This window comes from Drosophila pseudoobscura, chromosome 3 (genome assembly GCF_009870125.1).
Source record: "Drosophila pseudoobscura strain MV-25-SWS-2005 chromosome 3, UCI_Dpse_MV25, whole genome shotgun sequence".
NCBI lineage: Eukaryota > Metazoa > Arthropoda > Insecta > Diptera > Drosophilidae > Drosophila > Drosophila pseudoobscura.
In genome coordinates this window covers 19,620,287-19,634,721 of record NC_046680.1, presented here as the reverse complement: position 1 = coordinate 19,634,721, position 14,435 = coordinate 19,620,287, and the positions used below count along the sequence as shown (strand labels likewise).

The 14,435-nt window shown below is 48.1% G+C and overlaps 2 protein-coding genes across 2 annotated transcripts; both read right to left on the bottom strand.

Moving 5' to 3' along the window:
* Positions 1-2,283: 2,283 nt before the first annotated feature.
* Alp6 (Alkaline phosphatase 6) lies at positions 2,284-4,256 on the bottom strand. Its single transcript, XM_001361688.4, has 3 exons — positions 4,102-4,256; positions 2,756-3,909; positions 2,284-2,677 (listed from the first exon to the last, which is right to left on the bottom strand). The coding sequence occupies exons 1-3, from the start codon at positions 4,172-4,174 to the stop codon at positions 2,342-2,344; spliced, it is 1,563 nt and encodes a 520-aa protein (XP_001361725.2). The 5' UTR covers positions 4,175-4,256; the 3' UTR covers positions 2,284-2,341.
* A 112-nt stretch (positions 4,257-4,368) lies between these two features.
* Positions 4,369-6,733, bottom strand: Or45b (Odorant receptor 45b). The gene is made up of 6 exons (XM_001361687.4): positions 5,866-6,733; positions 5,617-5,804; positions 5,386-5,561; positions 5,230-5,328; positions 5,028-5,180; positions 4,369-4,969 (listed from the first exon to the last, which is right to left on the bottom strand). Exons 1-6 carry the CDS (start codon positions 6,393-6,395, stop codon positions 4,919-4,921), a joined length of 1,197 nt encoding a protein of 398 aa, XP_001361724.1. The 5' UTR covers positions 6,396-6,733; the 3' UTR covers positions 4,369-4,918.
* Positions 6,734-14,435: the final 7,702 nt, after the last annotated feature.

Genomic DNA, 14,435 nt, shown 5'->3' with positions numbered 1-14,435 from the left:
AACGAAATGTCGATAAATGCACAGACCGTGTACGAGCGAGAGAGCCAGCTACACAGAGAGCGAAAAACTAAAATGTGTCTGTTTATATATGTATGTATGTAAATATGTACATATATGCCTTTGCAGAAGGCTATCTATTGTGTTGTATGTATGTGTTTGACACGAATTTAACATTAATTGAAATGCTGCAGTCATCGCAGTCGTTTTCCCCATTATTGCCCCCGCCTTGTCTTGTTTTGGCTGCCAATTCACATGAATTTGTCATAAGGCTGATAAAAGAGAAGAAAGCCAAGTGAAAAATAAAAAATGACCAAAGAGTTGAGTTTTTTGTAGCTGTGTTACCGCTTGGCAACCACAACGGCAAGGGCGCACGGGAGGCAACGGCAGAGGCACGAAAAAAATTAATGTGGCACACTTAAGCGCAGCGCAGCGCAGACGCTGACGCAAACGCAAACGCCAACGCTGAGCCAGCATCGCAGCGAAAAAATTCCCCTGCTGCCTGGCCTGGCTACAAGGCTACAACAGCTACAGCTACAAAGACTCAGCCTGCCGTGTACATGGCCATTTGAACGTGCTTAGAAGTGCGCGCGCGCGCGAAAGAGAGAGAGCAGGGTTTCGTTAAAAAGCTCTCGGTCCAACACAGTCACGTGTTCGGCCTGTGTGTATCTGCTGCCGCTGCATGTGTGTGGGCTAGCGTGTGCGTGTATATTTAAAAGCTTCTTTTTGCGGCTGAGTCAGAGTCAGCAGCAGCGCCATTAGTTGGAGCATATTTGGTTTTTCTGCTTCTTCTCGGACTTTTTGTAGCCCCTCAGATACACACACACGGCCACGGACACACATACACTGCTCAAAAAAGAGTTGTGCTATACATAATTCTTCGTTTAGCCTCCCTGTTCGATTTGTCGCTTTTGAAATGTTTGCGCAGACCAAGAACCAGACCCCAACGCTCCGCTCAACCACAACTAGATTTCTTTTTCTTTCGCTTCTTTTTTCCCACCAGCCCCCGTTGCACTTCCACCCGAACCATTACATATACAGACACACACACAAAGATATAGTTGTGACCTAGTTTTCTAGGCCTGCACCGACACCGACCCAACCGTCTTGTCATCGGGCGCTCTTGGCTTTCTGCTTTCACACAGCTCGAATGCTTCTCCAATGCTGCCACGCTGCTGCTGCAGTGAGTCTTCCACTAGCCAAACCCTCTGATTATGTCCAGTTTGGGCCGGGAACAGCCTGCTCTCGGCTCAGAAAATTTAAACTGAATCTCGTTAAATTAAAAAGGCAACGGAAATTAAACCAAACAGAAAAAAACCCCTGGCGACACTAAGTGAAATCGGAAATAAGACGAATTGGTCAAGCACTGTCGCTGCCAGATTATGCCATGCTGAATGGTCTGCTTTTGGTGACCCCGACGCACACTTTCTCTTCCGCCCGAAGAGCACTCTATAATCGTTGCATTGCAAGGTATTCCCTTACGAGTACCTACTGTCGGCGACCGCAGCACACATTAGCATTAGCTAAGCGCTGCATGGGGAATCTTCAAAGCTGCTTGGCTGATGTCGCTTGATGGAAAGCATAATTCAATCATCCAGGCACGGGCTGCTCTAGGGTGAAGCCACGCTGGGGCTGCACAAATGTCTAATTTAAGATGCGCCGCGCTGCTGCTGTTCTTGTTGTTATTCCAACCCAATTGCATTTGAGAAGCGCACAGGAACGGAAAGGGGGCTAGCTGCGAGGCGAAGGACCAGGCAAAATGCGATGGTAACTAGCTTGGCAACAGCAAAAACTGGAGCACATTTATGTATCCGAATGTGGCACACTGGAGTGTGGGATGGGGGTTATGGGATGGGGGTTCGTTCCTTTGGCATAGACAAGCATAAATTTCCTTAGATTTATAACGAAATAAAGATGCACAGATGGTGGGTTTTCCACTAGTCAGGCACAGACGCAGACACCTCCTCCAGGTTGGTTTTCCCACCTGACCAATTGGTTCTGTCGTTGAGTGAGTGAGTGAGTGAGTGACTGGGTGACTAAGTGATTGACTGATTGAGGTTGACTGCCAGCTTGCCGTTAATTGAATTCGCTTTCACGTGGCACCCCCCGCCAGAGCCAGAGCCAGAAACAGAGCCACAGCTTCAGCTTCAGCAGGAAATTGCTCTGCTGGGTAGCTCGATGCATGTGGAGCATAACAGCCGATTGGCATTCGATTAGAAGGAATCGAATTACCCATCCTGTACTCCCCTTTGACACTCCCACCACCAATCCCAGTTGAAAAACTCATTTAACTCTGTTGCATTTTAATTGAATTTCTTCCCAGAAGAGGAATATGATGCAACACCTATGGCTGGATATTGGCATATGGTCCAATGCCTGCGGCCCGGGCCATCATAGCGGGAATATTGGTCTGCTCGTAGTTGCCGCTAAAGAACTGGGAAAAAGGACCAGAGGCATAGACTGCCACGTCGTCGCCACCGTGTGACTCAGCATCGAGAGGCACCATGCTGGGAAACTGGAAGTCCGTTTTGTCGGTGAGCTTCTCGGTGAGGCGAGCCCTGCCGTCAGCCAGATTGAAGGCGCTCTTGTAGCCGGGACCATTGGCATAGGAAAGGATCGCATAGGGCAGATCATCGTCGGTATCGTCATCGGTCAGGCCGAAGATCTCCTGGTCGCGATACTATACAGGGGTACAGACAGGAGAGGATTGTGTTAGACGGATCTCCCGTAATTCTGTTGCAAAGAGACAAACACTCACCGGATACCCGTTGATGGACATGGTATGTGCGTGATCCGCGGTGACCACGATTAGAGTATCCTCGTCGGAGGTCATCTCACGCGCCTTCTGCACAGCCCGCGCGAACTCGGCCGTGTCCTCGAGGGACCGCCTGGCATAGGTGTCGTGGTGGGCCATGTCGATGCGGGCTCCCTCGACGAACAGAAAGAATCCCTTCTCGTTGCGCTGCAGCACCCGGATGGCCGCCTCCGTCAGCTCGGTCAGCGATGGATCCGCCAGCTGGCTGCGATTGCGTGCCCGGTCGCCGTCATAGGGCAGATGAGAGGTGGCAAAGAGACCCAGCAGATACTCGGTCTTGTCGAGATCCACGAGGCTGAGACCCTTCCGACTCCAGACATAGTTGGCCGAGGCATTGGCCGCCTGCTTGTCCGCCAGCCAGTCCTTGATGAGGTGCCGTCCGTCGGTACGGTAGCCGGGATAGCCTTCCTCGTCGTTCACCGTGGTGTTGATGAACTGCTGGCGTCCGCCGCCGAGAATTACCTTCAGTGCCTTGCCCACCTGCCCCTCCACCAGTTGACGAGCTATGTCCGGGGTCTGCTCGGTGTTGCACTGCCTGTTCGTCACCTCCCAGTCGTTCTCCCAATTGCGGTCAGCGATGTGGGCATAGACGCCCGCTGGAGAAGCGTGTGTCACCCTGGCCGTGGTCACCAGGCCCGCATCCTTTCCCGCCTCCTGCGCCCACTGGGCGATGCTCTCCACCTGGTTCTCCTCCATGGCGGCGCCGTCGCAGCTGTAGCGCGCTACGTTCGCATTGACGCCGATGGTGCCGTAGTTGCCCTTGACACCGCCCAGATAGGCGGTGGCAGTGCAGGCCGAATCCGCCACCTGGCGATTGACGCAGTACGTCTTGGACAGGCCCGTGTAGGGGAACTGCTCGAAGTAGACCTTTTCGGCACTGTCGCCGAGCAGGTTCCTTGTGGCGGTCACAGTGTGCACGGACATGCCGTCGCCCAGGAACATGATCACATTCTTGGCCGCGTTTGTGTGGGCCGCCTGCGTCTCGGCCAGCTTGGCGTGCAGGGTTTCCTGGGCCTTCTCCACCCAGTACGCGGTCTTCTGCTCCTCCACATATTTGATGGGATGCGGCTCACCGCTGCCCCATTTTCGTGGATGATCTACAAAAAGGGAAGGAGCTATAAGATCGCTGATTTCCTGATCGATTTCCCCAATGGAGGGCACAATAAATCCTAATGACATATCAGGGGGCTTAGTAGTACGTTCTTATCACTCCGAATGGGTTGATAGCTGCTCCTTTGGACCTGTGATCAGAGTATGCTCTTCCAAGGACACCCCGTCTCAAATCTTACCTCTCTGGCCACTGGCACTTCCGCTCAGCCAGACAGCGACACCGACAAGCAGTAGAATCAATCGTTTGTCCATTCCGCTAATCCAAGTTACCTAAAATCCGCACTTTCTTGGACTTGTGTGGAGGCCAGAATTTGGCATTCGACTAAACGTGATGGCCAGAAGCAAACCAACATTGGTCAGGCCGCTGTGAGCCATATCGCCCAGTTGGAAACGTAAATCTAATCAGCTGAACTAAAAGTAATCTAACGTCTAAATCAAGTCATCATTTATGGCTGGCCAAGAAATTCCCTGAAGACGATAGAACGGTCCAATATCACGACCACAACCACTCACGTGCCTCGTCCGACTCTCCGTCTTTGTCTGAATCGCAATCTCATAACCACAGAGATGGTTACGTAAAGAGTCCTTGTAACTGACAGTTCTCTACCTTTTTTCCTGTACCTCTTCGATAGATTTGCTACACCTTCAAGGACTTCTCTAGTTCCATAATAAATACTCGTGTATGGGGAAGCATTTCTGCAAATTGTCGGAGAAACTTTCTTTGGATAAAAGTTTACCTCTGCATCTGCGGCAGCTCCTTTCTACCCAAGAGTGGATGTGGCAGTGGCAGAAAGCTGCCTTTTCCCTGACCTCTGCCAAATGATTGACTTGGGACTTATTTGCCACACAAGATGCACGCAAACACACACAAGAAAGATGTACATGTGTATGAAATAATTCAGTGAGTTGCATACTTTTGGGAATCAATCTAAAACCGAAACGAAACCAACAAATTCGCATTCGTTTTATTGCCAAATGGGTACTATTTTGATTCAGCTACAAGATGGTCTTGGCCAGCGCCACAATGGAGCCCGTAAATTTGATGACCTGCAAAGGTTTGGGGCACAGATGAGACAGGAAACAAACAGCGAACCGCAATACCCACCGCAGTAAAGACCGGTAGGCAAGGCGTAAAGAAGGGCACTCCGACGGTGATGGGTCGCTGGGCACGTAGGATAATCAAGTAGACCCGTCTACGCGTCTCCCGATCCCAAGCGTACCAGGCACTGCCGTAGGCCGCCTCGCCCACGGAGAGGCTCTGCAAAGAATTATCGATGAAATCGCAGCTAAAATTGGTGCCCACTCACCTCAGTGGAAATCTCAGTGCCGCCATAGCAGTAGAGGAAAATGGCCGAGCAGACAGTGAACGTATACACCACATAGCGGATGATATTGTAGCCGGAGTACTAAAAGATCGCCTACGGTTCGACAGATACATAAAGAAACGAGTGGGGTATGCTCACCAGGAGTATGTCTATGACACTGGTGGCTATCACCAAGCTGGCCGAAACAAAGTGCACAAAGGCCGGGGCCGCCATGATCCCTGAGAAGCGGCGGACAATCAGCGCAATCTCATTATGTCGATCGACAATGTTGGCCAGGCGCCGACAGCACAGATCGCAGTCCCTGGGGCTGGGATCTGGGAGGCGTCAAGTGTGGTTTATGGAAATTTTTGGTCTTACGACTATACCCACTTTTAACCAACTGCAGGGAATCGCTCACGTCCAATTGGAGGACCCGAAGTAGGAAGGCTACATAGAGGGTGAAACCGAAGAAGAAGCCATCGGTGCCGGCGAAGGCGTAGACGGTCACCTGTCCGCTCCAGGTGGAGTACAGATAGAACAGCGGAAACCAGGGCATCCGATGGGCGAATTCCGGGAACCTAAGGAATTGCAGATTGAAGGATTAGTACTCAGAATCCCTGGGGGGTTGGGAGTACCCACAGCATTCGGAAGGGCATATCAAACTTAAAGTCAGCCAGGCCCCGCGCCCACATCTCCCACAGGGAGCGCAGGACGAAGGCAGAGGTCGTGATACTGCCCAGGGTGAAGACGAGCATCCCAAAGCGAGTGGCCATGAGGTAGTAGCTCCTCCGCGCGCCATTTGATCGGCGATTGCCTCGTCCAGCCTGCTCCTCGGTAAGCAATCGGATGCGCTCCATCAGGGCGGACACTTCCTGACGGCGCCACCACATCCAGCCCAGCTTGAAGAGGGTCGTCAGGCTGCAGGCCAGCGGACAGAAGGCATCCATGGCGTCCACGGGACTGATCCGCAGATAGTGCCAGCCGAAGACGAGCTCCGCCTGGCAGCAGTGGGCCAGGTTCACAAAGTTGAACACCAGCCAGGCCAAGGAGATCCAGGACTGCGACTTCGCCTCTCCGAATCTGAGACCCAGGAGGCCAAACGAGTACCTGGTCACGAAGAACAGGTGCTTCTCCAGCGGATAGTTGCGGTCTAGGAATCGCGGATACATGACTCTAGGCTCTATGCAATGTCCAGCCAGAGCAGCCCTCCTTTATACCCTTCGATTTGGTTACGTTACGCTAATTGCTTAATTATTGTTTTGAGAGGACGACACCGGGACAGCTGGCCCGTGTTTAATAACAGGATTACCCTTTATAGAGCCTTTAATTGAGTGGGCGACAGACCCCACACGCCTCCAGCAATTACATATGTATATCATTATAGGGCTGAGACAACAGTGACCGATTGAATGGTGGTAATTGCTTTTGTCAGTGTCCCTTTTTCTGCTTTACAATTAAACGAGTAAATGGATTTTGCTTTTCGTGATCCTTTTATCCTATTAAGCCTACAATTAAATTACAAATATTTACTCGTTTCCTTGAACTATCAGCATTCGTTTATCGTTCAGCATAAATGTGTGGCCAAGTATTCGCCAGTATTGGTCTTCTAGTTAAATCTTGATAGCTTTTTTTCTTTTCAGCATAAATTCCCATACATTTCTGTATTCCGTATTCTTCTTTAGGGGAAGTTTGTTGAACTCCCGATGAACTCGGGGCACCACATTCGAATTTCAAATCAGCTCCGCGATGTGGGTCAAGCCAGAGCCACATGAAACATTCTTCTCCGGCAGGCCATTTCCATAGGGTTTGCCACAGATTTATGTTGATGCATGCAACTCGGATGGATATATCGCTTTTAATTGAGTTATACTCTGGGCTCACGTTGCGTATGAGCAATCAGAGTGTGCCTCGGCATTCAGTTTGCATTGATTTCCATGGCAGAAGTTTTGATTACATTTTGGCAAGCAGCTGGATGGAGCAGGGGTGGCACTTTAAATTGGAAGCTCATTTAAGTTCATCCTCTGCAGCGCCGACCGACCCTCCCTCTCCCAGTGGAAACATCTACCCTAAATGGCGCCCAGGCTGATATCATCGCATCCATCCCCAAACTCCCCAAAAAAAAGAAGCAACAACAGCAGTGAAGGGAAGGGGAACCACCCCCAAGCAGCAAGGCAACAAAGGTGACCCCGACACACCCTGTTGTTGGGGTAAGCAACCCCCGCAGTAAGGAGAGCAGAGCCAAGGGAAACTGAAAGCTTTTCACTGGAAGCCCTAAGCCAAGGAGAACATTTTCTTTTCTCACTTCCTGTCTTTCTCTGTTGGAGTGGAACCTGATCCTGCATGGGGGTCCGAGGAGGGGTAGCCACAGCAAGTGGAAAATCAAGGAGTGCCAGCTGGAAGCGAGGAAAGGAGGCCATCGTGTCACCGAGTCGCCAAAAACAGTTGCAGAACCCGACCGAAAAAACCCGTTTTACCACTCAACACAGACACACACCGACGAGCACCATGGCGCTCTGTGCTTGTGCCCCACTTTCGGGTGTCGTTGTGGAAAATGGATTCGAGTTTTCCTAGTTTCGATGGGCCCCTCTCCTCCAGACCCTCCAGCCGGGTGAAAGGTGCAGCGGGCCAGAGGGAGCAGAGCTGGTTGGAGCTCTGTGAAACAGGTTGATTTTCCTGCTGACGCCGTTGGCCATTAGCCAAATGGGATTTCACACGCTTCCTGCCCCCGGTCGGAGGTTTTCGGCTCCGATGCGTTTGCCGCACGTCATGGCCCAGTTGGATGGTCGGGGATATGGACAGGCTGTGCATCTCGACATCATCATTGCCATCATTGTCAGCGTGGGGCGCCCGGCGCCTGATTAATTATTAAAGCACCACTCGGCCTGCTTCCTGACAACTTGCTCAGGATGTCCACACTCAATTGTATTTGCTATTCATCTCCGATTCGAATGAAAAGCACAAGGGACATCATGGCATCTCAATGGGCAAGCTTCAAGAAATCAAGAAATGATGGTTCAGAAACCTCGTTAGTGTTTGCATAAGAGATAGACAGATAGGTTTCCCATCAAGGAAGAGTTTAAGTAGATATTTCCAGGAAGCACTCTTTAGTATCAGGAACTATAAGGATAACAGCTGGATCTTCGCGTTCTGGCATTCCCATAGTGTATCCACTGTGTCGGCATTCTTTCGGAGGCTATCTATCTATCCATTGGCTGCTTTTTCCTCGCCTTTGTTAATTCACAAAGCGGCGTTAATTATAATTAAAAAGAAGCAAACTACTAAGCATGTACATATGTCTATATAGCAGCCATATCTGTATCTATATGCCTGTGAACAAGTACCATGTACATATATATGTATTTAAGTGCACATATGTGTTGTATATGTATATCCCCGTTCACATGGCCACAGATCGAGCGTGACACAATACAATTTGTGGCGCTTTGTTCTAAGCGCTCGAAACTCTTCGCTTCTAGCCCCACCCTATCCCAGGCCACAGGCTACAGGCCCCAGAACCCCAACCGCCCCTCCCTCCCCACGTTCTAGCCTTTGGACAGACGTGACATAAGCTAAATTGTTTTAAATTTTGTTGAATCGCCTTCTCACTGCTCTGCTGGGCTGGGGATAAATTGAAACCGCTTGGCATTTCGCAATCCATGTGGCATACTCGCAGCAGTGCGGTCGAGGAACGTGGTTAGCTTAGCCAGAGATCTTTAAACTAATGGACTGCGGCACAAACCAGCCAGTGCGGTCAAAAGTGCACACATACGATAATGGTCGATTGAATGGAGCTGTCAGCTGACAGTCATCTGCGAGGGAACCGGGAAAGAACCCCCACTTCTGTCAGAGGCATCTGATTAATGGCAATTAGCGTGGATCGATGGACTCCGGGGTTTCAGTTACATTTGCAACATGATGAGGCATTAGCAAACATCTCCATCCAATCAATTTGGGTTGAGGGGCAGCAGGGCTGTTTACGGAATCAATCATTTAGTATATTTCCCCAAAACACCTTCCCACGCAAAGTCATGAATAGTGATGACATCCCCTGACAGCAATTAGATCTATTATATTCATTCGCGGGACTGTAAATTACAGAGTAAATGAGTATATTTTTGGCTCTGATATGTTTCTGGGACAACTAGTCCCTCTGTTATTTAGTTATTTACAGATATACAAAATTTTTCATAGAAGCGATCGCTCTGCAAGCCTCCTTATATAGAGTCTCTGGCTAATCCCAGTATAGATCAACTCGTATTGTACAAAAAACGAAAAAGCTCAAAAAGAGTGTGAGTCAAACAAAGCCAACCGAAGGTTTCTCTCACAACAAAAACAAACATTCATCACACACTCACACAGTTAGAAGAACACTAGAATGAGACTTTGGAGTGCGGCTCGTCGCCGACTCTGGGCTCGGGTTCTGAATCCGAGACTTAAGCTGAATCCAAATTCGAAACTCGCTGCCTTCAAGGCTAACTTCTTATTAAATGCCAAGAAGCGAGCCCAAGCAGCCGCAACTACAACAAAAAGTGGCAAGAAGCGGCAGGATTATGTATGTTCGTAATTACAGCTCTTCCAAAGATCAAATGCGACAGCCATTAGGATGAGCAGCTCTGCTCTCAAACCATCAATATGGGTGACGAGGCGCTGGAGCGGGAGCCACATGTGCCGGTGCTTCAGTGGCAACGTCAAAGTCGTATATACATATATGTATGTACATATGTACAAATATCGCATGTAAAACTAGCTTCGATTGCCACCAAATGCAAGATGGCGTCATTCGCGGCGTAGAACGGTAGAGGGGAGCAGCCGTAGGGAATGCCTCTGCTAATAAGTAACAAGTCTGCTTAGACCACATAGCATACAATACATATGTATGTATGTATGTACATATCTGTACAGACGTTTGCTTGAGAGTTGTTGTCTGTGCCTGTGCTCTTGGCTACCAAGGTCATCTTCTGTTGCAGGCGTTAGAAACAAACTCCGATCCGAGCAAAGTCAAAGTTTTGAATGCAAACGTATTATTCAGTGCTTTGCTAGTATTGCCCGCGACTGTGGTTGTGCTCTCGGCATTGGAGTTTCAAGGCAGCGAACGCAATTACTTGATATTTTCTTCTCATATCTATAATAAAATATAATCCGAAGACAATCATTGTGAACATGCCACATTCTAACTGGAATGACACGCTGTTCGGCCGCTCGTCCCTCTCCCTCCCGCTCGGCGGCTATGCAAATGTTTCCAGCCGAATGCCTCGGGTAATGAGCAGGGGCAGCGCCAGGGACGCTCACCTGAACCCACCCTCCTACACGCTTAGAAAAACTCATTTATATAATTTTTCCGACGGAAAAAGTTGCATCACCAGCGGCAATTGCAGTTTTTATTTTAGCCTTTAGCATCTCTTAGTCATTTCATCTTAATTATATTTTTTGACGAATGCGAATGGGAAAAAGTCCCATGACACACGACGATTGCCGTTTCACTCATGCAAATTTAAAATGGCTGGGCATTTGAAAGTCCAATTCTCTTTCCAGTTCCCATAGTGAATCATACGATAGAGGACAAACTTGATTTCTTCGTTTTCAAAAACTAGAAATATTATTCACGACAACACACACACGCATGCAGGCAGACCTCTCCTCATGTGTGTTTACGTAAGTTTCGCTTTTGTTGTATTTCCTCGTCCTATTTCTCTTTCCCATTCATTGTACAGTTTCATTTCGTGTCTCTCCGTTTCTCTCGTTCCATTTCTTTCAGCCCCGTACATATCATTGACTGACTTAGCAACAGACATCAAGAACAACAGTCGTAACGGTTTCATGTCCGTCCCCGCTGCGTCCTTTCCTCTGATGTTTCGTGGAAGAACAAAGCACACAACGAAACATATTTGAGGGAGCTTCGAAAGTTGTGCGTGTGCGTGCGACAGAGCTAGAAATATGAGCGATGCGTGCGGAATGGAACGATAAAACGTGTAATGAAGTCATGTAGCACGAGAAGCGTAGCACAGCTCACTGGAAAGAGCAGAGTAAACGAACGTTTGCTTTTCCTATTGAGAGCTGTTCAAAGAGAGCATTTATTTATTTGAATTACATACAAAAAGCAGCTTATTCTAGTGCCTATTCACTCTGTATTAACAACTAATATTAAATATGGTAGGGACGGCACTTTGGTCGGTTCAACATGTTGATACGCCCGCAATTTGTATAGGAGAGAGAAAAAGACTGACTACTTCAAAAGCACAGTGAGTCCCCGTCTCGCTCCCACATGAATGCAGTACGTTGATAGAGAGTTGAACCTAAACCCGCCGCGCACTCCTCAGAGGCGTGTAAAAACTTGTAAAACAATTGCACAAGCGCGAGAGACGCGAACGGAAAAAATTCCATTAGATTTGGTGTCGTCGGTGTCGCGGCCACGGCAGCGGAGAAAACGCGGCCAACTCGGCTCGTTGTGCAGCTGCAAATGAACGAAAGCAGCAAAATGCCGACTGAAACTTAACGACGACAAAGCAAACTCAACGAACGCGAAAGCGTTTTCGTTCGTTTAGTTAGATTCGCGCGCGCGCCTTTGTATACGTGTGTGCGTTCGTGTGTCTATGCGCGAATGTGTTGGTGTTCCATAAAAATATGACGTTGGCAGAGCTTTTTCTCTCTCGCTCTTTTCCGCTCTCACTCGATGAATTTGGGTGAAAAAAGTATGTAGACATGTGTATTTTTTTTCCGACTTGCCGCATGTCTTTCGACACTAAAAAGCACACTCACACATACAAACATTCCCACTAGAAACAGGGGACTGCTAGAGCAGGACAGCATCGCATTTTCGCTATAATTTTGCGCTACTCAGAAGTTGCGTAATAGGCGAAAAGAAGGAGAAATGTGTCATCCAGTCGCCGCGTAATTGTGGCTAGTTCCTGCTTCCTTCTCCCTTTTTTTTCAATACATTTTATTTAATCGCTGTTTACGTAATCCGCGTTTTTCATTTCTTTTCTTTTTTTAAATTCCGTTCCGCGTTTTATTTTCTGGCTTTCTCACATGATTTATTGTTCCAGGCAAAGTTCACTGGGGGAAAACCACCACCAACAAACGGTCCGGTCCCCGTCTCGCCACTGTTTGACGACTATTTTCGACGTTAGCAACAGCGTGTTTTATTCTTGCTTTTTCGGTCTCTCTTTTATGTGTGTTCTCCTTCGGTTGCTTTTCCGTTTCACTTGGGGGATGGGATGGATGGATGGATGGATGGGATGGGATGGGACCAGAAGAGCACAAGCGTTGAACCGTTGAGCGAACCGCACTGCGCAACGGCCGACGCACGAATAAAACACAGAATAGAAAAACGCGTGTAAAGTGCTTTGTGCGGCGGCCGTCGTCGGCTACAGACTACAGCAGCAGCGCGACGCGGCCACAAAACCAGTTTTATATAGACCCGCGCGCGCAAGTACACTATATATAAGAGCCTATACATATACATATGCTTGCGCTGCCTGGTGTGTGAGTGTGAGGGAGCGCGTTGAAGCTTTTGCAATTGTACATGGCCGTCTCGGTTTGGCTGTGTGTGAGTGTGCTTTGTCGCTGACACACATTCAAGTTGCTGTTCACTTTTTTTCTGCCGTCGTTTCCTTTTCCACATAAATGTGGTGTCTGTAGTATTGCAGCTTTGTGGCGCGGCGCACTTTGGCTAAAATTTTCCGTCTTTCGATGTTTTTCCAACGAAACACAATGATTTTTCAGGCACGTAACCATGTAAAACCGCTAACTTTGTGCCTAGATAAATTACAAAAGATAAGGTTTCCTTGGGGGTGGGTATTTAACTCGAAAACAATCACAAATCTCATTAGAAATCAGTTGGCTAAAAAGTATTTGATTAGTTTTTGTTGCAAGGCAGTTTTCTTTACATACATACATACACAAATACATATGTATGTAAATATTTATATACTTCTGTGAAAAATTGTGTCATCACTTTGCACATCTAGAAAACTTGTTATACACACACATGTACATATGTATATACTTATATGACTACATATGTATGTATGTATTTACAAAAACAGCCGCTGCACTTCTTGTTCTTTTCTCCTTTTTTTTCCAAGCAACACACAACTACAACGACAGCGTTTCTTGTATGCTTCGACGAGTGCCAACTAGAAACAGAAAACTGGGTTATTGGCGCAAATGCGCGCGCGAATCTTCATCTCTCCCCCACTCCACTTCATTGATCACATTCTCCCTTTCTTGCTGCAGTTCCACTTGGCACGCGAAGCTGCAGCAGCAGCCAAGTTGTCTGTTTGTGGGGTGCGGGCCTTAGCATTCTCACAAGTTCCCCATTTTCCATGCCTTACCTATTATAAATTCACCTTGGCTGCCTGCTTTTGCTGCTTGTATTTGTTGCCTAGCAACGCTGGGTGGGGGAAGAGGGAAGATGGTTCGGAAATTGCAGCAAATGACTAATTTCGTGTTTGCTTTCTGCGGCGGTGCTGATATGCTGATGACGACATCAAAAGAAAACCAAACCAGTTCGAAAGCGAAACAAATTTTTGGCGATGACGCCACAGCTGCTCTGGCTGCTTCTTTGTTGCTGTTTCTCTTATTGCGTTTTATGTTTTATGCTTGGGAATGAATAGCCACACACGAACATGATCGCAAGCCAAAAGAAAGCTAGCAAGAGAGACGCAGCGCAGCGCACAACTGACCAAAGCTTCCTACACTCCTCTTTTCTTTGCTTTGATCTCTTTCTCTTCGACTGGGTCTGTGTCTGTCTCTGTCACCTAGTCTCCCTCTCTCTTTCGAGTGGAACGTGTGTTGCATGTGATTTCATTTAATTTTCGTCTTGCTCTTTTCTGTTTACGTTTACCACAAAACAGAAACAGAAAACGTATTCTTTTCTTTTTTGGGTTAAAAGTTAATGCGCTCCAGGCACGAATCTTGGGGTACTTCCCCATCTGTATGGCTTTTGACCAGACTATCGTTCAATTAAAATCTACACGCTCAAATGGTATAAGTCTTGATGGACTGAAAACTTTCCTCTGGCTACAATATAGCTGAAAGAAATTGTGAGGAAGAAGAATATCTCCCATTTAATAACTTGACTCTCATCCTCCTATGCACTTTAATTCTCTAATTTTTGGTTCCACTCTAATCTCAAATATGTTTGATGCCTTGAAACCACACTTTTGAATAGAGGCTGGTCTGGTCCGCCTTGCAAGTTGAGCTTTTGA